Source organism: Corvus kubaryi, unplaced genomic scaffold, assembly GCF_017639235.1.
Source record: "Corvus kubaryi isolate FWS band 111438036 unplaced genomic scaffold, C.kubaryi_AGA036_p1.0 37382, whole genome shotgun sequence".
Classification (NCBI taxonomy): Eukaryota; Metazoa; Chordata; class Aves; order Passeriformes; family Corvidae; genus Corvus; species Corvus kubaryi.
In genome coordinates this window covers 3,225,181-3,249,665 of record NW_024581124.1, presented here as the reverse complement: position 1 = coordinate 3,249,665, position 24,485 = coordinate 3,225,181, and the positions used below count along the sequence as shown (strand labels likewise).

The 24,485-nt window shown below is 39.9% G+C and overlaps 2 protein-coding genes and 1 long non-coding RNA gene across 5 annotated transcripts in view; 1 reads left to right on the top strand and 2 right to left on the bottom strand.

Moving 5' to 3' along the window:
* TTC28 (tetratricopeptide repeat domain 28) overlaps positions 1–10,942 on the bottom strand; it is a 112,521-nt gene extending 101,579 nt beyond the window's left edge. For both annotated transcript variants that reach the window (XM_042034945.1, XM_042034946.1), the window contains exons 1-2: positions 10,771–10,942; positions 4,893–5,171 (exon numbers count right to left, since the gene is read on the bottom strand). In XM_042034945.1, the coding sequence (XP_041890879.1) occupies positions 4,893–5,171; positions 10,771–10,854 (363 nt within the window). In that variant the 5' untranslated portion in view covers positions 10,855–10,942. The remainder of the gene's footprint in view (positions 1–4,892; positions 5,172–10,770) is intronic.
* Positions 10,943–11,056: 114 nt separating this feature from the next.
* Positions 11,057–18,986, top strand: LOC121667840. Of its 2 annotated transcripts, none has more exons than XR_006017168.1 (4): positions 11,057–11,282; positions 13,183–13,291; positions 14,233–14,271; positions 17,753–18,986. It is a non-coding gene; the product is annotated as an uncharacterized LOC121667840 (long non-coding RNA). The 2 variants fall into 2 exon arrangements; XR_006017167.1 differs by having other exon boundaries at positions 14,233–14,276.
* CHEK2 (checkpoint kinase 2) lies at positions 13,021–24,479 on the bottom strand. Its single transcript, XM_042034947.1, has 13 exons — positions 23,981–24,479; positions 23,566–23,713; positions 22,717–22,807; positions 21,609–21,717; positions 20,516–20,569; positions 19,882–19,943; positions 19,275–19,374; positions 18,699–18,785; positions 17,828–17,991; positions 17,497–17,612; positions 16,081–16,166; positions 13,835–13,915; positions 13,021–13,252 (listed from the first exon to the last, which is right to left on the bottom strand). Exons 2-13 carry the CDS (start codon positions 23,708–23,710, stop codon positions 13,157–13,159), a joined length of 1,191 nt encoding a protein of 396 aa, XP_041890881.1. The 5' UTR covers positions 23,711–23,713; positions 23,981–24,479; the 3' UTR covers positions 13,021–13,156.
* Positions 24,480–24,485: the final 6 nt, after the last annotated feature.

Genomic DNA, 24,485 nt, shown 5'->3' with positions numbered 1-24,485 from the left:
CTTCCTAGTTACTTCAGGATTACATGTGCACAGGGCATTCCTTTTGCATCAACGACATTCTCCAGACTGTTCAATTTTTCTCCAAAAGGTGTTTCAGCTCTAAAAAAGATTCATACAATAAGGTGGTCCTGTTTTAAGAAGTAACATTTTTCCCTGCCTAGTGGCTTGAACAGCTGCAATAATCAGAGATCAGTACTGAACCCTGATCTTCAAATCTGTAACCCACTGTGCTTTTCAGGGAATGCTGCTCCTCAAACACCAGTCCTGGGGGCTTCAAACAGCACAGTGTCACTAAATGGTACAGTCAGCACCCTTCTACTCACACAGGACAAAGAAATCAAATAAAATCAAGGTACCCCTCAGAGTGCTGAAAACATCCATCTTTGTGATTCTTGCTTTCATTTATCTTAGGCTGTGAATGTTCCTGTTAGCCAAATGTATTCAAGTCTGACAGTCATTTCATCTCCTGTTAATGAACAACTTTTCTGCTGAGAAATTAAGAGAATAAATCAATGCCAAAACCCAGTTAATTGTTCAGTAACAGGAGGCTGTTTGTACATTTTGTTAGCTGTTGCAGCACTGAGCCAGCACTCAACTGGTAGTGAAATCTATATTTTAGCATAGAATTAAGTCAAAATTCAAATCATTTAAGCCACAGCATATTTTTCCTATAATGTGAGGATTTAAAAATATCTCAAAATCAGCAAGAACTAAGGAGAGACTGTTCAGGTGTCAGAGTCACATAATATATATACCTCCATTTTCATGTACCATGCCTAAGGCTGCACAGCTGTGAAGAGAAATAGAATAAAAATTTTCTAGAGCATGATCAACAGCAAAACAAAGAAAACTTCAGTGAGAAAACGAAGAACAAAATGAGTCTGATCTGATTTGCCTCTTGAATGTTACCAAAATGCAGTTTAATTCCTGAAATATCCTGTTATCTTTGCATTTCTCAGTGATACGTACACAAAATATTTTTCAAGTAGCAGAACTCACAAGGCAGCCCTCTCAGACGAAGCCCATGAACGGGTTTATGTGCTGTTGTAATAAACATGTTTCAGCTACACACAATAAGTTATCCCCGTCTGTAAGAGATCTGATGTTTCTCTCTGCGACCACTTCCCATTGTTCATGCCTTGAGCTGCACAGATAAGCACATGCATTTGTATAAACATACTTGTTCATTACCCCACATTAATTAATGCTGTAAAGAAAGATTTTGGGGTGGGGATGTTAAGAGCATGACTTTCAGCCACAGATTGTATTGAATGGATGTTAACAAGCATTAAGTGGAGTAGAGTAGGAGCACAAAATAAGAATTAACAAACTGCACACCCAAGAAATGTAGTTTGTACCCAAAGAAGGAAAAGAAATATAGACATTTACATTTAATAGTTCAAATCTCAAAAAAAACTGCACTGAAATTAATTTTTCAACTTCCTAAGTGAAAGGAAGTCAGGTTCCCTATTTAAAACTCGGGCCTTTCAAACCAAATACCAGCTGTCCCTGCTAAGCTCCCTCTCCTGGCTAATTAATAAACTCACTTAGATTTTGTATGCAGAAACTTCAATCTTCCTATTCTGTTCTATCAATAAATATTTTTTTTTAAATTGGTAAAGAAACTTTGATATTGAAATATACAACTTAAGTTTTCAACTTCAGACAGAGCCCTCCTGTTGTCTCAGGCTGACAAGTTACACACACACACACACAAGGAAATAAACATCCCTGTACTGTGTAAGGACGGTCTGCAAACTGAGCCTCACTGACACTCCACTATCTGCACCTCTTTTAAGCTTCTAAACACCACTGCCTGTTTTCTGGTATCAGACACTCTTGAAATACCTGTGCTCAAAACATACCAGACTAGTTAATTAGTTCCCCAAAGTACACCTTTCCTTGTTCTAGCTAAAATTAGGATTAAATATGTAATAAAAATACAAATACACCTCTTAGAAATTGTAAATGTTGAAAATGAGGAAAACTGAATCACAGAATCACAGAATAAACTAGGTTGGAAAAAACTTTTGAGATCATTAAGTCCAACCTGTGACCTAACATTACCTTGCCAGCCAAACCACGGCACTGAGTGCCCGATCAAGTCTTTTTCTGAATACCTCCAGGGACAGTGACTCAACCACCTCCCTGGGCAGCCCATTCCAACATTGAACCACTCTTTTTGTGAAGAATTTTATTCTACTATCTAGCCTAAACTAGAAGCAACCAGTCCTCACCAAACTAACACAAACTCAGGACACAGAACGAAGACATAGTGGCAGTGAATGGCCTCAGTGTCCCAAGCCAACAGCCACCCTCATCGTGGAGCTGACAAATCAGTAACAGAGTCTGGTAAAATTTTTCATTCTCTTCTAAAATCCAAGTCATTGCAGATGATTTGTGGAAACAAGAATTCAAAGTGAAAGGGAAGCACTATGTAGAAGGATGCGAAAATCACAGCTCCACTGAAATGAACATGCAGAGGATAAAAAAATAATTCATTCAGCTGTGGGTTTTCATTATCTCAGTTACTGTAGTAGCACCATGGCTTCTTTCTAAAAGCCAAGCCATACTCCCAACCAAGCCATTTTTATGAGACTTCCATCACAACTGTGCCAATGAAGGCAGGCAGCACAGTCAAACTCCAAACTCTACAAATTATTTCTGCTCAACACCTTTTTGACCTTCAATCCAGATAATGAAAGGCCTTGGAGGGAAATTCATTTCATGTTTGTATTTGCTACTGTACCTTCAGCCCAAGTGAAATCAAAAATCCGTTTCTACATACAAAGTCTTAAAAGAACCATGACAACAGAAGATTGCCCAGACACAGCCTCTGAAGCAAAATGCTGAGGGATGATCTGACAAAAAAATCAGCACTGAATCTTTAAAGTTAAAAAACAGAGACAAGGTTCCAAATGGGATTATGAGGGTTTGGGAGAAAAGAGGGAAGTGTGTGGTACACTGACAAACTAAAGATACCACTGTGAAAAGATAAAAGGGAAGATACAACCAGTGACTGTGGTTGAGCTTTATTCAGGACAGGATGCCTGCAAAAGCTATGTTGACTCTTCCACTGCCAACTGATAGTAACTTTTGAAGTATATAAACATTTTGTATCATACAGAAAGATATCCTTTACACACTGACAGAATAAAACAAGAACAGATGCTATGTCATCACAGCAACATCACTGAAGACTTCCAGTACTTTTTCTACCAATGAGGCTCAAAATGTTCTCTAGAAGTGGCTCCTGACTTTTTGTAAAACAAGAATAAACAAAGAAACAGAGTTCGCTCAAGGTCAGGTGGACATGTAATAGCAGAACTAGAATTGAACCAGACTTACATCATGTTTTTAAATTCATTGATAGAGTCTACCTGAAAAAGTCTCTTTTTTTTATTACTAAGAATGTTTTGGGGTTTTTTTAATATTTCACCTGAGTACTGCATCAATACACAAGTCTATTATCTCTGTATTTAACTGACTGTTAGTAATGTCTTCATTTAACACAGATAACGTTTTTAAGCTCATAAATCTTTTCCATCTTATCTTCTATTTTGATCCCTAAGTCTTTTCCACTGATCATTTCAAAGGTAGTTATACTTCTGCGACTGGCATTTTGAAAGTATTCTTTTATGAAACCTTTTCACAAGTTTTCATCTAAGTCAGCTCTGTAGTAAATCTCTACCAGATTTCTTAGAACCAGGATACAAAAGTGAGCACAGGCACCCTGGCTTTTACAGTCCTTAGCTGCCTGCAGCCAACCAACCTGCATAGCTAAAGTTAATTGACAGTAATGAAATTTTCTACTTTTAAACAGAGTCCTTGATACAAAATCTTTTATGACATCAGTAACACAAACCAGTTCATGACCAAAGAAACACCCACAAAAATCCCTATGCAACAACACCACAACTTAGAAGTTTACAAATCATCTCCCTGACAAAGCAGGAGTTTCTCTAACGTGGACTAATGCAAGTCTTAAGGAAGCATATGAAAAAGCTTTTCTAGAGGTTAATAAACAACTGCAAGTCAAAATACAAGACTTTGAGTGATCTGCTTTGAAATAAAAGAAAACTTAATTTCAATAGTTTGGAGCCCAGCTGGGCAGAGCACCATGCTTGCCACCTGCTCTAATTTCTGAGGAGAGGAGCCTGGGTGATGAGTCTGCTCTTAAACTGCACCTTTAGCTAAAATGGCTCATAGGGATGCATGAGGGATTGACAGGAGAAATGGAATATGGGGCAGATGCTGTTAAAATCAATTAGCATGCAAAGGGCTGGCCCCGGACTAGCCAAGGCAAGGCAGCTACTGGAGCAATCAATGGCAGCTGGTGGGAAGCAAGCCCAGGAGGAAGAGGCAACCAACATCATTTACTCTTTACAAATATTTCCTTACGTAGTCAGGTCTTACTGAGAATGCCAAGATACACATTTCTTCAAATGTTTGTCCAAAATATACTACACACAAACACTCTTTGAACAGTATTTTGAAAGGCTTTATCGCTCTAATATACTAGCAAGAATCTCTATGCTACCTCTCAAACTTTTGGAGCCACATGTTCCTGGATGCTGATGAATGCTGACTACATTATACATTAAAACAGATGTCTGGTCTTCACAACCCAGGAACCACGCTGTGTTAAAACAGTAAAATAGTAGCCTACTCCCATTGGGGAACAGTATGCTTACACAGAAAACTGTTTAATACCCAACAGGTAATTCAAGTCAAACAACTTTTAAACAGAAAATATATTATTATCTGGAGCTTTTAGCAAAACCAGACTTTAGTACAGAAATATATGCACTCGTTTACACTGGGTGTTACACATGTGACCAATAATCCCCCAGGGAGTTACTCCTTCCCCAGAAGAAAATACACGTCCTTACCTTCGGCCACTTGGGATTGAGGAGCCGTGCTTTGATGGCATCATCCAAGGCCTTGTCATACTGGTGGATTTTCATGTAGGCTGCAGAGCGGTTGCTGTAGAGAATGCAGTTTTGAGGGTCGACCCCCAAGGCCTCGTTGTACAGCACGATTGCAGTGTGGAAATCGCCGTCATGGCAAGCCTGGTTGCTCTGGCGAACCTTCTCAACAAATTCAGCTTTGCTCAACATGGGACTGTCAGGACTTTTTCTTCTGAAAGATTTTGATCCACAGAAAGAAATCTGGGAAGGAGAAAGGGAGAAATTATATGTTAGTGTTAAGAAATGCTACTCAAAAAAGGAAGAAAAGACATCAAACTATTAGAAACTCTACAGCAGAAACTAAAGCCACCAGCATCGTTGCAGAACAAATTATGAATTCAGAACCAGATTCTTTAAAAAGTAAATTGTTTATCTATTGATTCCCTTTTTGAGGGTAACAGAAAGAGTCTTGCAAAACATATCATTCCCTATGAATGATGTCTTCTAGACACAAGAGCAGTTGCAGTCTGTTTACATATGCTGCACTCCACCCACTTAGAAATGTTTTCCTCCTCAGCCACACTATTTGATTCTACAGCACTAAGCAGAGTTACCAGGTTGAGAACAGGTGGCAGCTGTGAATATGAAGATGATGCTGGTACATCTGAAGTTTGATATGCAGATCACACAGAAGCACAGGCATACATGGACAATGGAAAAACGTGTAAGATCTCTTCAAACAAAAGAAGCTGCACCACAACCTCTGCTCACAAACCTCTACATCCAGCTACATGCAGCTGCAAATTGTTCATAGCTGGGAAGAGAAGGATGAGTCTTTAGAACCACGTACACTCACAGAAATAAGTGGGACATACAATTCATCTTAACAACAGAACAGTCACCCTTGGCAGAGCCACCCTCCCACATCAACAACTTCAGGTAATACAAAATAACAAAAAAAAAAGATTTAAGCCTTCTAATTGTAAGGCATTACTTAAAGTGAGCCTAGCTCCATTGACTCTGGAACCTTCTCCTTATTTAACTTTCTACATTGCACATTTTCCACAACCAGTCCTTTGTAGTCAGTAACTGTTTCTGTCATGCAAACCCTACTCTCTCCCAAGGATACTCAAGAACTCAGCAGGAACATCTTAGTCCAGCTCTGATCACAAGGCAGTTGGGAATTGTGCAGTAATAGTATTTGGCAACAGGCAACACAATACATATGGTAACATAAAAAGTACTTGAAAATATTCATTAAAGGTTTAGACTACTATAATTAAGACTGGTGTCATCTAGTTTTAGTCCTGCAGACTGAAGAAGTTTAAGAATATCACATATTGTTACCACAACACAACAACCACAGGGCTTAAATACATTACCAGAGCCAGCTGGGGCATATTTTTAAAGGTGGAAAGGGAAGCAAGCTGCAAACTGACATCCTGTCACAAGAATCAATTGGTCTATAGACTTTTCTTTTTTTTTCTTCCTTAAGTCAAACAACAACAATAGAAAAGCATCAAGTTAGAAACTACTGATTTCTTATTTTTCTTATTATATCCATTTTTTTCTGACAGCGTTTGGTGTTTGTCCAAACTTTTCCTAAACTTCTCTACTGAAGGAGATTCCATGCTTTACTCAGGCAATCTCCTTACACTGCTTCAGGATTTTCATCATTAAAATATTTTCCCTAATATCCAAATCTCCTTTGTGTCAGTAAATGTACTGTTTCTTGTCCTGTAGTAGACTAAGCTATAGTCAATTGCAGACTGAACCAAAACCTTTTTTCCTTCCATCTGTGTGGTTGCTTTTTCTATAGTATTCTTGCTAATCCTACCACTGAACACGTTGCTTCATTCGAGCAGTGCAATAAGTCACACATCTGTGAGCATCCAACAATAAACTTCATCACATGGACCTTTTGTTGTGACCTGAGGGCAAGAACTGAATACGAAGATTCAGCAGCTATTGCATGGGCACGTGCTCAAACACAAAGATGAGGAAACCCTGAGAAAGGTAATTAGTCACCAGAAGGCGTGAAGGTACTGCAGGAAACGGGGCTGGTGAGTGTGCAGGTGCCAGGGGCAGCACTTTCTTCATGTGTCTTTAAAGGTGGCTGCTGTCTCCCTCCCTGTGTATTTCCTGGTCACTGACCTGCATCAGGGACAAGGAAAAATACCAAATGTCGTATAGTTCCCATGCTTTTATCACATTCAGAGTGAATGACTGCAGCTTCCACAAGCAGTACCACAACTAGCCATGAACTTAAGTTATTCAGAAGACAAATATTTTGAGAAATAGATTCCTCACCAGCTGTGGCAGGGTGGCAGGGGCAGCAGTGGCATCTCACCCACCCCCTCTGCCTGACCACAGGGACTGTGCTGCTCAGCCTCACTGGAGCTGCTTGCCCAGGACCACCACGAGCTATTGAGCCCTCAGAAGTGGGGCCTCTGCAAGGGCACAACACACCCAGCACAACCTCAAGGAGCACCAGCGAGACAAGTCCAACAACAGCTGTCTTTTCTGGCAGTTTATTATGCACAAACAAATGAACACACAAAGCTGTTAATGATCCTTCCAGAATCATACTGTGAGTCTGTAACAACAAGGAGAATCCATGAGGAGACATCCTCTCGGTCCAAGTGAAGTGGTTTCTGCCTCTAATATCCTGTGACGCTAAATAATCTCATGAAAAAAAAGGAAACTATGATGGAAATTTGTGGAATATGTTACTATTTAATTCCTGCTATCATGAGAACTACGTAAGGCAGTAAAACATCATGAGGTAAAAGAAAAAACCCTAGAACAGTAAAACTGAGTCACTCTGGCACTCAAACCACAAATAAAAAAAGATTATGATTATGGTACCAACTCACAAAAAGTACTCATTAGAAAGTCATCCCCACTTTCCAGTGACCACTGCTCTTCTCCTGTTAATACAATGGAAGGTGATGGTAATGCACATATTTGGGCTAACATTTTATTATAGAAGGTGCCTGCATGTACCAAACCAACGCTAAAGGAGGAGTTTCTTAGTGCAGTAGAACAAAAAAGGTTCTAATGAAGTGCAGAAGAGAATCTAGTGAGAAAGTCTGAGTTAGAAGCTCAAGTATTTCTAATAAAGTAGAAGATGGCATGAGCTTCTCAATGTTACTTCTCCAAACCAGCGTAAGACAGCAGAAATCAGCTCCTACTACAGAGGTCACGTCAGACAGAAGCTTCCACAATATCTGCTTCAGATCAGACTCAGCGAAGAATTTCCTCCACTGGTGAAAAAAGCCTCCTCTGGCAGAAGGTGCTCAGGATTCAACCCAGCTGACCATGCAAGTGGAGTGTTAAAACACACACAACCTTCTTTGGTCTTTTTCTTTTCAAGAAGAAATGAACTCCCAACTGCCCCCAAAGCAAACAGGAACTTGAACACACACTAAAACTTACAACAACTTTTGTCTTCACAGATCAAGCTTGTTAAACTTAGTCCTCTCTACAGAACAGTCATCAAATAAAAGAAGTGCCCGCACACACTGAAAGATGTGTCTGAACAGCACACTGCTATCCAGAAAGCCATAGGGAACAGATTCCCAGTAAGTTCCAGTAAGATGAGTGAGAAGAGATAACAGCAAATGCAGATTCTGCTCCAAGAGGACTAAAGTAAGAAATGTGGTACAAAAGTGAGTTTTTTATCAAAACACTAATGTTACACCTCAGAGCTTCTTGGTTTGTGCGTAATTCCTCTTATTTAATGCTACATAATGCAAATAAATATGCCTTATGCGGATGATGTCTTGGGTGGCAAGTCCATAGTTAAGACACCATTTTAAAAGGATTCTTTATAAAAAAGATACAGTAAGTGTGATATGCAGCATTTTCATCTTTTAAATTATCTAAATAGTTCAAGATACTTAGTGAAGCACCAGGAAGAGGGAAAAAACAAAAAGAGGCAAGCAGAAAAACTGGCATTCCTAATGGATTCTGGAAAGAGTGACAGCAATTTATGCTAAATACAAGTTTCCAAAATCAGCTTATACCTGTAACTGAGCTTCCCTTTCTATGAAAACTTCTATACAACTTCTTATATTTTAATCTTTAGAGTTGTTTTATGTTTTCTCTCCATATTCTGGGGTATTACTGTTTTTCTGCAATAGAAATTGGCTTCGACAAGAGTCCAAGAACATATAAAGCACATGAAGTCTGTCTCTGAAGCCTCCCAGCAGCCAGCACTTCAGCCAGGCTGTACCAAACTTCTGAACAGATATGAAACCTTGCCAACCACATGCAACCTTCCCCTAAACAGAGCAGAATTTCAAAAGAAATAATGTGGAAAGAAATGAAAGGCCACCAAAACTGGAGGTTTAAGCCACCGCAGGATGATATGAACTTATCAACAGGAAAGAAACAGATTGTTTTTCTTAACTGGAGCTTATACTAAATTTTCTATAGAAAACGTTTTTCCTAAAGATTTTTTTAAAATGAGAAGGAATTGTGAGCTTCCAAGACTGAGCTTGGAGAGATCTGCACTTGTGACAGTACTTAGATCCACCCTGATTTAAGCTATGCTACGTGTTGCTAAAAATTGTAGTAAGAGCTATGCAATCCATAGTTAAACAGTACTTTTTGGTTAATACATAGTTTTTAAAGCTAGTTATTGTTAATAGTAATTACATATATTATTAAATTACAAACTATCGATGAGGAAACAGACCTTTCCCTCTGATCTGTTAGTCAGCCATAGGGAGACAGAGACAGCAACGAGGGAGTGATGAACCAGTAATCCAGCAAAAGCCAGGCATGAACAGCAACCTCATTCGAGGAACACCTGTTAGGGCAACATTCAAGGCACATCCACTCATCCATTTAGGAATTTATCCATTTGCCACGTATCCATTTCAAAGAGTCTATAAAGGGTTCCTTTAGCACCTGAAGAGCTCTTGTTTCACACCAGAAGAAAGCACATAGATATTATCTAAGATTGTGAAAACCTCCAAGGAAAAGGAAAGACACTAAAACGATGAACAACTCCAAGAAAAGAAGAGGAAGAAGGACAAGAAGGCACAGGCACCCAGCTCTCTGGATTTCAACTTTCTGTTCACTGGCAACAACCAGGGACATGCCTATGGCTGCAACATCAAACTACAGGAGCGCAGGCTGCTGCCCGGGGTAATCCCGCGCATCGTTGATCCCCAATCTGTGTTCAGAGCACGGGCAGAGCCACATTCGTGACATCTGCTGTCATCCACGGCGCACTGACTGAATCCAAGCTCCAGGTTCTAAGTTCCGTCAGTAACAAAGCCCTTATAAGCAAGTTTAGAACAACTTTTTGTACCTCTGAAGCAGGGTAAAGGAGCACTGCAGTGCTGCCAAGTACACCTGACACGCCTACCTTCAAACTTTGCAGATTTTAACGATATTCGGGTTTGTTTACGGGGGCGCCAGAGCGAGCACAATGCCCATGCCGACATCCGAGCTCTCTGCTCGCGAGGGTCCCGCTCCAGCTAGCGGCGGCCGAGCACGTTCGGGGCACACAACACCCGCTCCGGGGACAGGCCCGGGCCCTCCGCCGCTCCGCACCGCCCCAGCCCGCGCAGGACCACGGCCGGGACTCCGGCGGGACCCCCGCCCGGCCCGTTCCGCCGGGCCCGGGGCTCCCGGGAAGCGGGGTCGCTGCCCCAGCGCCGCCCGGCCCCTCACGGCGCCTCGGGCCACCGGGCCTGCGCCCCCACCGAACTCGCTGCCGCTCCGTGCCGGGACAGCCGCCCGCCCGCGCCCCGCAACCTCCCCCGCCGCCCGCGTCCGGCCCGGCCCGGCGGCTCCTTCCCGCCTCCCCGACCGCTCCAGCACTGCCAGTCCGGCGTCAACTCACCCGGGGAGGCTCCGCGTCCTGCTCCCGCCGAGCCCGGCCCACCGCCACGGCCCCCGGCGGGGGCGGCAGTGCCTGTTGCTCCATCGCGCTCCTCCTCCTCCTCCTTCTCCTTCGGGGGCCGGGGCCGCCGCCGCCCCCGCCAGGCCGATGCCGATCCCGCTCCGGCCCCCGGCGCCACGTTCCGGGCCCAGCTGAGTGGGACCCGCACTGCCCCGGCCCCGCCCCGGGGCTGGGCTCCGCCCGGACCCCGGGCACCCCCGCCCGACGGCACCGGGACCGCGCCGGACGTCCTGCGGCTGCTGCCCGAGCTCTCCCAGCCGCGGCGGCTCCGGGCCGGGGCGGCTGCTCGGCCGCCCCTCTGCCGGGCTCCGGCAAGAGCAGCGCTCTGGTCCGCCGCCTCTCCGCGAACACGGACGAGCTCCGTCCTCTCGGAGGATACAGCTCCAGCGTCGCTCTGTCGCCAGACGGGTGGGGGACCGTCGCCCAAAGGCAGCGGCAGCCTGAGCTCGAGAGTAAGCGGGGCCCACATCGGACCGCAGGTGGTGATGCTGGTCACTAATGACACCGCACTGGCCAGGCACAGCAAGCCTCAGCACTTTGGTTAACCGAAGCCTTCCAAGTGCTGTGACCCATCCTGCCTCTTGAAATGAACAGGCAGAATGGATTATGAAGGCTGAAGGCTCTTGTGCTGCGGATAATACACGATAAAGAAATAATTTCTTAAGTGAAAATTGGATGCCACTTCACCTAGTGAAACTTACTCTTCCATAGAAAAAAATGAGTCTGAAACTTCAGAAAACTTCCTGTGATCGAATGATGAACACATGACCAGCAAACCAAAGTTTAGCCATCAAATAAGCAAGATCAAACTTAGGACATCATTAGAAAACAGGTCTTAGTCAGGAACCAGGGAAAGGACCCAAGCAAAGCAGTTACTGATTATCTAACCACCATGGGCAGTAAAAAAAGATGAAGGAATAAATTATAGAATATTCCTATTTCTATCTGAAGACAAATTGACAGTATAAGTAGGAGCTAAGGAATTACTTTCTCATTGGCAATGATGCAGGTCTTTTTAAAGTAACTGGTAACCAAAGCCCAAAGGTATCAGCTTTTGCAGGACCTGGCCCAAACACACCACATCCTTTGATTCTTTTGTGTAGCAAATGGCAGCTGAGTGTTCCCTTCTATTTCAAATGAGCAACCAGAACTCCTTGAGGATGCACCAGTCACAGATTTGTACCAAAAGGACATGTCCTCAAGGACAGACACACCTTCGTTCTATCACACTTTGTGTATCTGGAGTGGACTGGAACCAGTGGTGTTGTTTCCATCCAGATGCTCATGGATGTTCCTCCATCCAATCCATTAAGAAAGGTATCAGTGTACAAAAATTAGCATTTTATCATTAACGTTGGTTATAAATATATCGAAACACACAAGGTCTCTGCAATAGGAAATGTGACTCATGAGTGTCTTCATTCCTACCTAACATGGGTTTATTCCATAACACATTAGGTTTTATTCTTTACAAATCAACTTACAGTAGATGCCTTTAACCAGAAGATGCATGCTGGAGAACAGTTACTAAACTGTTCTTTCAGTCAATAAAGAAATATCCTTTAGTAAGAGGCACACGGTTCAAAATTTTCACCTAAACAGGCAAGCAAGTTTTTTGCCCTCAGTTCAATTCCTAGTTCTTCCCCAACAGGAATTTATACATCTTCATTTCATCACTTGTTATCACGTTTTCTCTTACTCATCCCTCCTCTGGGAAATAAACATAGAACACACATGTTAGAAACACCATGCATATGGTAACTGTTGCTTTGGAAGCCAATCAGCCCCTTCCCAGAGCTCAATGCTGTGAGTCTGCCAGTCCAGCATTTACTGTGGAGCTTTACCTGAAGCCCAGAGGGCCTCAAGCTCCATCAGAAGTTTTACATCTGAACTGAATAGTCTAAGTGTCCTCAGAAGTCTGTGGGCAGCATTGTGTCAGGTAATGCTCTGTCTCAGGCAAAAGCTCAGCAAGCTTAGTATTCCTTCTTCATCTGTTAGCACTAGCATTATTTCCATGCCTAACCTGGAAACTGGAAAAGAACAAATAGAGAATGTAGGCGGGGATGAAGCTAGCCTAAAAATTTGCTAGTAACTTAGTTTAGGAGTTTTTCTGATACTTCCCTTGAGTCAGACAGCTGGATGGACTAGAACATGACTAATTGTGCAGATTCTCATGCATACACAGCAGCCACTTCAGTCTTACGAAGATTTTTTTATTTGGAAATTGTATCTCCAACCATTATTTCATTATTAAGATTTTTCTTAGTAAAAAATTCTGCTTTCCATAAAAAAAGTTGTCATTAACGAAGTTGTTTCCTCTTGCTTTTCACCTGATTTTCTGAAATGACGTAGAAGGAACAGCACGCTTAGAGGAGCCATATTCTTCCTCATTTTCATGGAGACGCTTTCTCATTGTGGTTGGCTGGAAAAAAGACACAGTAGGATGGCTCCAGGAAACCAGGTAAGGCAGAAACTGTTCTGCTTGTTCCAGAACTACAGGTGTTGGACAATGTGACCAAAAAAGCAGCATGACTAACCCATGTTTCTCTACCAAGATCCATCTAATTATATTTGATGGTTCTCATACAAGACATTGCTCCCAGCTTGAAACAGCTACTGTTCACAATTTTCCTAATTAGCATCTGGTGATGAATGGAACAATGCCATCCTAACCTTGCACCAGCATGAGAATTTCTACTTTAATACTAAACATAAGTGATTTGAATCCATTAAAAAAAACATAGATTCAACAGTGTTATTCTAAATATATGAATAATCCTTTAAAGCCTAGGAGAGTATTTCTATACATTTAAACCAAGTGTTGACAAAGCACATTAGTCCACTGCTGCTCTTCAGGAAGCAACCAGCAGGCTGCCACATACAGCCCCCCAAGGGTATATTTCTCTAAAGTCTCAACATTAACTGATTTTCTTATTAAAGATTACTTCAAAATCTAGTTTCTCTGTGCATCATATAGTCATCTCCAAACATCTATTGCACATACCATTTTTGATGTTTCTGGTGGATTCATATTGGCACATGTCTGAGCAAGGAGCTGTTGAAATGTAGCCTTCATATATTCATCCTGCAAAAAAACCCCAGCATCTAAGTAGTCTATAGAATATTTAAGGGAAAAGCAAAGATTGGGAAACTCAAAGAGAAGTGAATGGGACATTCACCACTAGAGACAATTAGAAATAAAGACCACTGAGCTCCTAAGGATTTCAGCTGTTTTAACTGAGTTTTTTAGGTGAAAGCAGCGGAGAGGTTCCTTTTCCTAAGCAATGGAGTATTGCAGTATCACCTTTTTTTTATTTAACTATTCTTAAGTAGTACAAAAAGGCCTTGACCTGAATATCCATTTGCTTTTATATAGAATTTTGACTTGTTTTTATTTTCCAGTGTCACCTGATTTGATTGTGGCTACATTTGAATTGATAGGTAAGGTAAGATAAACATTTTTCCATTTATGTAACAAAAACCTGAGTTTTTTCTTCAGCATACAACCAAATCTTGTGCCATTCAAAAGACTTGAGTGAAGATTTCAGAGGCAGAAACAGCAATTAATTGTTTATATGCCTTTCAGAAATGTTTTATTAAGTATCTGCTAAATACAGGTAAGACATTTCCACTGAGTAGTACTTAGGTTTACTCAGCTCAACAAGTTTTAAAGTTGTAGATTTAAGCAAAGAAGGGAGTAAACAACACATGTTTTGAAACCACTGATTTGAAAGCAGTACTACTTTAAATAAATCTGCAGAACATGCTTACTTCTAGTATCTGAAAAATTCCCTAGTGTCCCCAAAATCATCAGAGGGGTATCAGGCATCAGCTGGTCAGATAGAGAATGTGGTTTTCCCTGCTGACTTGTAAAGTCAATACTTCCAGACAACACAAGAGGGAGAGAGGAGCCAGTAGCTCCTCACTACTCATAGGAACAGGACTCGGGAGCTCTTTTGGTGGCAGTATTCGACGTGTGTGGTATCTAGAACTGAGCATGCTGGATGCTGGCCTTCCAACCAGGCAGTATACATCACCTATGAACACCTGACACTCTTAGTAACAGCCCCTGAAGGGAAACAGTTTGAAGAACAGCAGCTGAATGCTAGATGACATCTGGATTTGTGGCTATGATGTTTTCTGGAACCTTCTGTCCTGTCTTCAAAATTAAACTTAACAGTAAGAGATGTCCCTATATGGAATATATAATCAAGTTAATAACACCTTAAGTTTATATACTGAAATATCTCAAATTCTTAACTTGTCTAAATCAGTCATCTATTTCCCCTTCCCCCTTATGCATACCAGCAATTTTTAAAATCAGTGTTGCATGGTTTCTGAGTAACTTTTTCTGATCAGAATTATAATTTAAATATAAGAATCTATAGCTGATTAACTCACTGTAGATGTTACACGCAAAACTACAGTAAGTAAAAGCCATGAATGCCAGGAAATGTTTCCTGATGCCCAGGAGCATAATCAAGACAAGTTAATCACTTAAAAAGAGTCATCCACACATGTTTTTTGTCTCAGAACACTGTCAGCTGTTAAGCACTGAGGGATACTCCCTTGTTTCCTCCCTGTTTCTTATGCTCTTGACCAAAGCATCTGAAATTCTCCTGTTCCCAGCAGAGGAACAGGAACAGCATTGTGCTTGGTGGGAATAAACAGAACCTGTTGCATGGGTCAGACGTGCACTGGGTGACTTTTCAGCCTCTTCAAGCAAATATATTCAAGAAAGCTCATAGGTCCAGTGGGCACCTCTGGAGTACCAAAATTAAGAAAAGACCACCTACAGACTATCCCTCTCAAACCTAACTAGACTGTAACAGGAGGCAAGGAAACCATCACCTCCTCCTCAGAGGGTTCCCAAACCAGGGATACTTACTCCTACTCGGCGGAGTAAAAACACAGTAGTATTGGATGCTTGCCAGAAACAAACTCTGCACTGCCTGCCCACACAAACATCTGAGGCAGTGGGGCTCTGTTACAGTGCTCAAAGGAAGAGGACCATCCTACCAGAACCACAGGGACACTTGGGCTCTAAAACACAAATCCTGATCCTCACACGTGAAAGAGTTCTGGGAAGAGGTGGCTCAGAAAGGATGCAGAAGCTGCTTATTGTATTGAAAGCAGACAACTCCATGCTACTTTTGCAGTCTCTCTACAGGGACTAAATCTTTGAAAGCACAATACATCAACAAGTTATTCCCCAAACAACCCAGCTTTCAGTTAAAACTCAATTCCTACCTGAAGCCAAGGATGCTCTAAGGCTTCCTCTGTGGTAAGACGTTTGCTTGGATCCACTACTAACAGCTTCTTCACAAGATCCAGAGCTAAGGTATTAAAATGAGCTGGTTGGCATGCAATCAATACATTAATTACCTGAAATATGCCTCCACCAAAGCTGTGTGTGACAATGTACCTTATACCCCTTCAGAACAGTGCACAGAAGTACAGGCTGGGCAGATCACTTCTCTTTTTTCTATGCATAGGAAGGGCTGCAGACTGCAACCATCTTTCCTTCACATGCACACAACTCAACACTTTTCAGTATACCACAATTATCCGTAGATTTATTTAGCATGTACACAATTTATATTCTGAGCGTGCACAGGAGGCTCAGCACTTTCCTAAAGGCTTCAGTATTACTGTGGAAAAGCAAAGACAGCTTAATTTATCCTGGTTTACAGTGTCTTGGAAAGCAGATTATCCATCTGGGAAGGTGGGAAAGAAGAGGCAGGACATACAGATGTATGCTCAACATAATCTCAAACTTTCATCTTCCTAGGAAGCTGCTTAGTAGACACTGTAAAAATATAGCATTTGTGTCATTTTATTACTCCAAATCTCCTCTAAAGGAATTTTGGCAAGATTTACTTTTCATTTGATCAGATTATTCTGAATACATACCAGTAGGACTAGGGAAATTATGTTAAGGTTGTACATTCTCATGAATTTCTGACTTATTATTGAATAAGCCTCAAACTATTCAGGAAGGAGTTATATTTGATAAGTTTATTAGACAAAGGATGACCACATCATATATTAGAAACTCCTCTGCACATACAAAGAAGTGTCCAAGGTAAATATTACAATTATTTTGTGCATACAAAATGTCCTGAAAAACTAAAAGCACACAGACAGTAATTATCATTTTAGTTTTCTATGCAAAAATTGTTTCACAGACCACTTACAGTGGGCCAAACACAATTGATGATTCCACAAATGTGACTGACACTTTCAGCTCAAAGACTAGCAGTATGAAAGGACTCTTGTGGAACATTTGTTTTTTTGGAATTCTAACTCGTGTTCCTTAAATTCCTGGCATTTTTGGTTCAACACTTGAAGAATCTTTAGGTAAAGTCTGTAGACCAGCTTGATGAAGTCAGAAGAAAAAGTGAAAAGAGGAGAAATAGATGTATGTGCCTACAAACTCTATACTTGTGTGGTCAGTTATGCTAAATACTACTAAGAAATCTCTTCAATAAAAAAAGTATGTGCCCTAATGCTTTAACTATGAACGTAAATAATTTTAATGCATTAGTTTAAATAACAAAACATATTAACACAGAATGTGCCATGCAGCTGAAAGGAGGATAAAGGAAAACAAGAAGTACTAGAAAAGAGGTACATCTTTTACTACCCACTGTGCTGGAGTCATACCCATGTCTGACACATGCTTCCATTCTTTTGCGATGAACGTGTATTTTCCACGAGTGATTTGATCTTTCAGAGAGAGTTGAGTATTTTGCTCATTGAATGGTGGATATCCACACAAGCTGTATAAAAGAAAACAAGTTAAATAACACACATTTTGTCACAGCAGATGAAACACTGAAATCCCACATTTTAAGGCATCTGCTATCATAGTGTTTTTATATGTGTAGAGTTTTAAACGCACTTTCGCTTCCTCATACAGATACTGAAGTTGCCAAGTCTCAAGCCATGTATGTCAAAGACTGTCCAGTGAAGGTACATCTACACAATATCTTACCATACAAAAAGAATAACTCCTAAACTCCAGCAGTCCACAGCTCGGCTGTATCCAGCAGTCCCAAGTGAATTTAGAACCTCAGGAGCAAGATACATGGGAGTACCACATAATGTTTTCATAAGAGAAGCTTCTCCAAGAATCTTGGATTGTCCAAAATCTGTAATCTTGTATTTAAAAATGGTAACACCACATTACATATTAGGATGGACTGTACTAGAACACATCATATTGTAGACATACATCAGGAGGTAGCATTAAGTTTCTTTCTTCCAAGCCACTTCCAGTACATGACTATGAACAAAAGTCACCCCAAACATTATTAAGTGAGAATGGGAGAGGTGGAAGAGGGAGAAATATGACAAAGGATCACACTTTACACAAGAAAAAAAGTACTCTCAGATTTGGATGTAAATGGACAACCACAGAATAGAGGCATTGTAGCCTATTAGAAGAGTTTACTTGAAAAAGCAGCATTTTAGCGTGCAAATCTATTCAATGCTTTCTCTGGGGGGAAAAAAAAAACAACACAAAAGAAAATCCACAACCCTAATTCCCACCCAAAAAACGCAAAAAATCCCTGTCACCATACAGCCTGGACATTTGTGGGAATGCTGTCTGTAATTCAAGAATTTAGATTTTATTGGGGAAAAAAACCACTGACATTTGAAATTACATATGCAGTGTATGGGTTGAAATATCCATAAAAGTAAAATTACAATTATGAAAAAAACAACCCTCTATGTTTTAAGTTACTTCATGGTTTGTATGACTAATTCCGTATCTTTTTGGCTATGTTTAATGAAATATGAAGAATGTGAAGGAACATTCCCAAATTTCTCCATTAACAAGAAATGTAATTACATTTCCTTACCTTTATAAGACATGTCTCTTCAGAAGATGAAAGTAGCACATTTTCTGGCTTTAGATCTCGGTGTATAATTCCATTGTCATGAAGATACTAAATACATACAGATGGGCAATTAAGGAAAAACAGACTATTAACTAGTTTTAAAATGTAAGCTTTCCATTTTTTCTCATGGCAATGGCAGAATAACTGGAAATGGCTGTGCAAGAGGCAGGCATGCATTTAAAGCTCCCTAACTTATGACTCTCCCTTAAAAAAACAAAGCAAAACAAAAACAAAACAAAATGAAACAAACAAAAAAAACCCACACCAGAACACCATCACAAACAAAGGAAAAAAACCACCTTAGAAATCATTATGCTTCAAATGTCACATCTCAATGCAAGCACAGTGCGTAGATGCAAATTCTGTGTCACCTTTGCAGGAATTCTGGTTTTCTGCCTCTCTTAACAACTTCAGTAAGTTGTTAAACCAACTTATTAAGAACACTGTGCTGGTTGCTTGCATGGGTTTCAGCAATGACAAGTGTCAGAAAAACTCATCTTATTACATTTTTTTTTGGTGGAATTCATGATTATGTACCTTTACTGCCAGAAGCATCTGATAAAAATACAACTTGCAGGTATCTTCTTTCATCTTGATTGGCCTTGACACTCTGTCATACAATTCTCCTCCTTCCATCCTAAAATAAATGCAGGTTAACAAGCTAACATACGACTTCCTAAAGATTCATCTCCTTAGACAAGACTAAGAGACCAAAACATTTGGCTATTCTGGCTACAGAGAAAGAACGTATTTCTGAAAAGGAAAGAGCAACATCCTAAACACAGCACGTGCATGGCTGAGTTAGGGTCAATCTCCTGAGTCTTCACTGGGAGTTGTTACGTGATTATTGACCAGCCCCCTCTTAGAAGCTCAAAAACTCAAAGAAAAAAAAAATTCCAGCAATCCACAACAGCAGCAGAGCAAACAATATCCAGGCACTGAGTGCCCACAAAGCAGAGAAGGATGATTTCTCCTGGTTATCCTAGCTCCTAATCTTACAAAGGTTTCAAAAAACAGTGGAGGCCAGCAAAAGAAAAACAAAATAAAACAAGCAAAACCTCCACAGTTCAGAAGTACATACATTCATTGTGGCTATGAAAAAAACATTTCATTTTATGCATTTACTTTCAAACAGGTTACTTACAGTTCCAAAACAATGTAGTAATCCTCTGCTTCAAAGAAGTTTTTGATCTTGATTAAGCAAGGCTAACAGAAAAGGGAACACAAACGGACACACACAAAAAAGTAGAATAATTTGTAAAAATTAATCCTAAAGTTTTTATTTCAGTATTTCAAAACATGTCACTTAAACTAACACTTAAAACAAGTGACTAGTGAGCACCCCAAATTTTTTCCAGTTGTCAGTTACCATACCCTCCATATTTTATTTATTTCACATGCAGAGGAAAGAGGGAATACAAATTCAAGAAACTGCCAGTGAAAACTAGTCTTTATATTTAGTTACTTCACAGCATTTACAAAAAACTTGCATCAAGGAAAGTTTCTGCAGCAGTGGCTCAGGTTAAAACTTCTCCTGTGATGATGTTTCTTCTCAAATTTACATCTCAGTTATCCAAAGTTTTAAAATCTCAAATCTGCTAGGATATAATAGATTTAAAAGAAGAAAAAAACCCCATTCAATAATTTACAAGAAAAATTATATGCCTCCTTTAACACATTTCTAAATGGATAAAATTGCTCTTTAGTTTCTACACTAAGGTCAGTAAACTACACAAGTACATATGGTAGGGAGCAAAAAATAATAAAAATGTACTCACGTGATCTATTTTCTTCAAAATTTCAATTTCTGTATTGATATTAAAAGCTGGGTTCTATTAAAAGAATCAAATACCATATTGGGTAAGACAGTGCTGTTCTGGAATAAGACATATGAGAAATAAGAGACAGTACCAGAAAAGCCTTCATTTCATGCCTTTTGCTACTGTGACTGTAACATACAACTTTTTCTATAAAATGATCAGGTGCCTTTGGTGAATTAAATAAACAGTGTGCTGTCACTATCTGGAGCAAGATACTGCTCCAGACATGTAATTTCACTGCAGGTTAGAAATCCCCAACTAATTTCCAGATTAAAAAAAAAAAAAAATTCTTTTTACCTATATACCTGTATTGTCCTTTGAACAGCTTTTCTCCCTCCAAGATGCTTCACAGATGGGCCAACCTAAAATTACATGCTACTCTCTCCTATTTTGCAAGATAACATAACCAGATCCTTTTAATCTGTGGCTTAGGCTCAACTCTCAAAATCAACTCAGCAGGGATTTTCTTTTTTGCTCTTCTTCCAATCCAATCAATCATCTTTGAACACACAACATTCCAGATATACTCCTGTCTCTGTTTTGTACAATAGCATATATTAGTAATCCTAATTCACAACAGCATCTTAAGCCAGTGTTCTTTGTTCTTCTCCAAATCCTGGCTTCTGCCATGAAAAGCCCTTCCCAAAAGGCTTCATACAATTTTCTTAAAAAGTATTATGATGGAGCATTCAACAAAATTAGCTTAGTTGGTACATTTTTGGTCAAGACTCTGCTGGTTATGATGTGTCTACCTGATGCATTTCAGGACATAAACCAGACCCTACAAGACTCTGCACCAGCCTTTGTACACATCCCATTAATAGTCCTAACTGATGAACCTGATGGAATGTGGTCAAGGAATGAAAGGAAGCATTTCCTACGGAATTCCGTACATCATACAAGATCAAAAAACATTTCGAAATTAAATACAGAAGACATTAAGTAAGAAAATCGTCTTTAGTTGAAGATAGCTGAGAAGTCAGAGAAGTTACCAAATATTCCATGGCCACTGCAAGATGGCCAATACAGACAAACAAACCAAAATACTTACTGTCTCTCTCAAGCCACTTGCCACAAACTTCCGTTTATTGATGATTTTCACTGCTACTTTGTTACAGGTGCTCTTCTCAAATGCCAGTTTGACTTCTCCACAGGCACCACTAAAACCAGAGCACAGCTCTTGTCAGTGCTTACAAACACTTGTCAAAAATCTGTGTAACAAGTGCAGGCAAATGAAAGCATAATTTGGTGCTGCTGCTTTCTAACTTTCTGAATATGGCACGTTGCCTCTTCTCAGGAAGTATTCAACTGTTAGAAAGTCTACAGTACTCAGGAAACATTCAAGAGTTAGAAAGTCCATTTAAATAGCAAGTGTTATCAAGGACCATTCATTCAAAACTGCAGGAGTAAATATGCAGAGCAGCTACTCTATTTGTACCAAAAGTACTGGCAGATATGAAGGACAAGCTCTGTCAGCATTTCCTTCATGCAAAGGCATTTAAGAGAAGAGAACTTAGGAAGGGTTCTCTTAACACTGGACTGCACAAATCTGAGGAACAGGAATTACAACACTTGTATTTTTACTAAATAGCCATTCTATTACAGAAAGAAATTCTTTTATTTTCCACTCTGATTTTTTTCTACTTAATTATTCACCTCCAAATTGTTCACTGACCGTTTCAAGAGAGAAAAAAATAGCCCCCATTTAAAATAGCCTCTCTCTCCTTTTTCCTGGACAGTTCTTTCCCTTTTTGTCTGAAGGCCTCAATAGTGATATTGTAGGAAGCTGTATTCTGACATAAAGCTCTTCCTTCCACTTCCAATACCTGAGTAAATTAATATATAAGCTTTAAAAACTCATTAAGAATTTACAGACTTCATTCTCTTCTACAGAAAAAAAACCCCACCAACCAAAACAAAACAAAAACTGGATTTTTGCAATTGGTGGTAGGTTACTAAGCCCAAACCAATTAGAGAGACAAAGCCAAAATTCCTGTTTAAATTACTGTTTAAACATGTAAAGAACATGTTTACTCACGCTATCACACTTTTTTTTTTCCTTTTTTTCTTTTAAAACAGCAGCTCAGTTAATACCAGCACAGTGTACTGACAGTGATAAAAGAGTTAATCCTTTTTACTGAGGGAAGAAGGATGCTTACCTTCCCAAAGTCTTTGACATGATGTATTTCTCTCTGAATTCTTTAGGAAACATCATCTGATCATCCACCATAAGATCAGAAAATACAAACACTGAGAAGACAAGTTGAGATAATTTTCCTATTGTTAAATTTAAAATTTTTGTTATAACAAACAGCTATGTTTTGTGAGCTTTTATAGTCAACCATATAACTGAGAAAATAATGCCTGCTAGAGTCAAAACTAAACATATGCTATAAATTACACCAGCTATGGGTTAGCAAGGTGATCTTATTGCTGAAAAATTACATTTTGGTGTTAAATTCACAACAGCCTTTAACTAATTAACTACATTTAAGGACAAAATGAGCGCTAATTTCAATGTCCCAGCAGAGATCAAAGATAAGTAATAATCAAGAAGACAGCATCTTAGTGGAAAAACAAAGACAAAGAAACAAAAGCCCAGCCCTGCTAATTTTTAAGAGGATTTTCTATTTATTATACACCATCTGATTAAGTATCTGGGGGGAGGGGGGGGTGTGTGCAACTTTTCTTGAATAGTCTGTTTCCCCTGTTCCCACCATCATATGCACAGCCATTGAAGCCCAAAAGTGTTTCAAAAATAGGAAAACAGCTATCAAAGATTATACTCTAGTAAGGTGCTATCTGATGCAGATTTTTTAAAGGGTTTTTTTCTATTTTTTTCCTAGGGTTGACAGGGACATGGATAATTTTTATGTCAGTATTAATACACCTATTAATGAGCTGTGCTCATGAAGCACCTCAGCTCCCAAGAAATATATTCAAATCAATGCAGAGAAAACCTCTCGGTCAATATATGAAAAATCTACTTAAGTTAAAGCACATTTTACCCTTATTGGTCTGTATAGACAGTGCAATTTCAGAGTTGTGTGTCAGTGGAAGCCTCCTTCCTTTTCCAATGAGCTCTCTATTAACAAATGTCCCATTTGCACTATGGTCTTCAATGTAGGCAACAAAGGAATTTTTTGGACCCATTTCCTGAAAGAGAAAAAAAATGGGAAAGATGACAGTAAAGAACAAGTCTTCACTTTACAGTGAAGACATGACAGACTAGAAATTTACTATTGTTGACTCAAGAAACGAGACTGTGAGTTTACTTCATAAACCACGTGAATGGGGCATTGCCAGGAGTCTTGTTAAAGGAGTCAACCCTGAAGATACTTTGATTTCTTTAGGATTTCTGCCCCAAAGTCTCTTTTTGAATTATGCCAAAATAGACAGAGAGTTAATGTTTTTAGCACTTACCCTGAAAATTCGGAAGTGCTTCTTGCTATAGTTTTGGTAGAAGCCAGTCTCAGACAATCCTAGCTTGGAAAAACTGTAATCACAGCTTTTGTCTCTCCCAAACCAGTATTCCTCATTCACACAGTCTGCAGAGGAGAGGAAAGTACAGCAGAGAGAGAACACAACGTTGCAGGAAGTTAATAACTATGGCACTATAGAACAATGCCAAGTGATAATGAATAGGATAACAAAGACAAGATTCTTCCCATAGAATCAAGTCTGTCTTAACTCATACAAAGCACCACACCTTGTCAAATCCTTTAATAATTTTACCCTCTTTAGCAGTGGTAGTTTTCAGTTCACCTTCAGCAATATAAAGACATATAACTAAACACAATCAATTAAAAAATGTAAAAAAAATGAAGCATGTAACAAAGAACATGAACACCCCAGAAATTCTGTAAGTCTATGGAAGCTGTGTATCCAAGTACTCAATGTAAACACTGGGATGTAGTATGGAATAAAA

Bases quoted from the DNA above. Each gene is read 5' to 3' on its own strand.
- CHEK2 (XM_042034947.1), bottom strand. From the start codon at position 23,710: ATGGGTCCAAAAAATTCCTTTGTTGCCTACATTGAAGACCATAGTGCA. The intron at 22,808-23,565 runs GTAAAATGTGCT...TTGTCTTCTCAG, and splicing joins GTCTATACAGACCAATAAGG to TGTTTGTATTTTCTGATCTT. The intron at 16,167-17,496 runs GTATGACTCCAG...TTAATACCTTAG, and splicing joins GAAGCATGTGTCAGACATGG to CTCTGGATCTTGTGAAGAAG.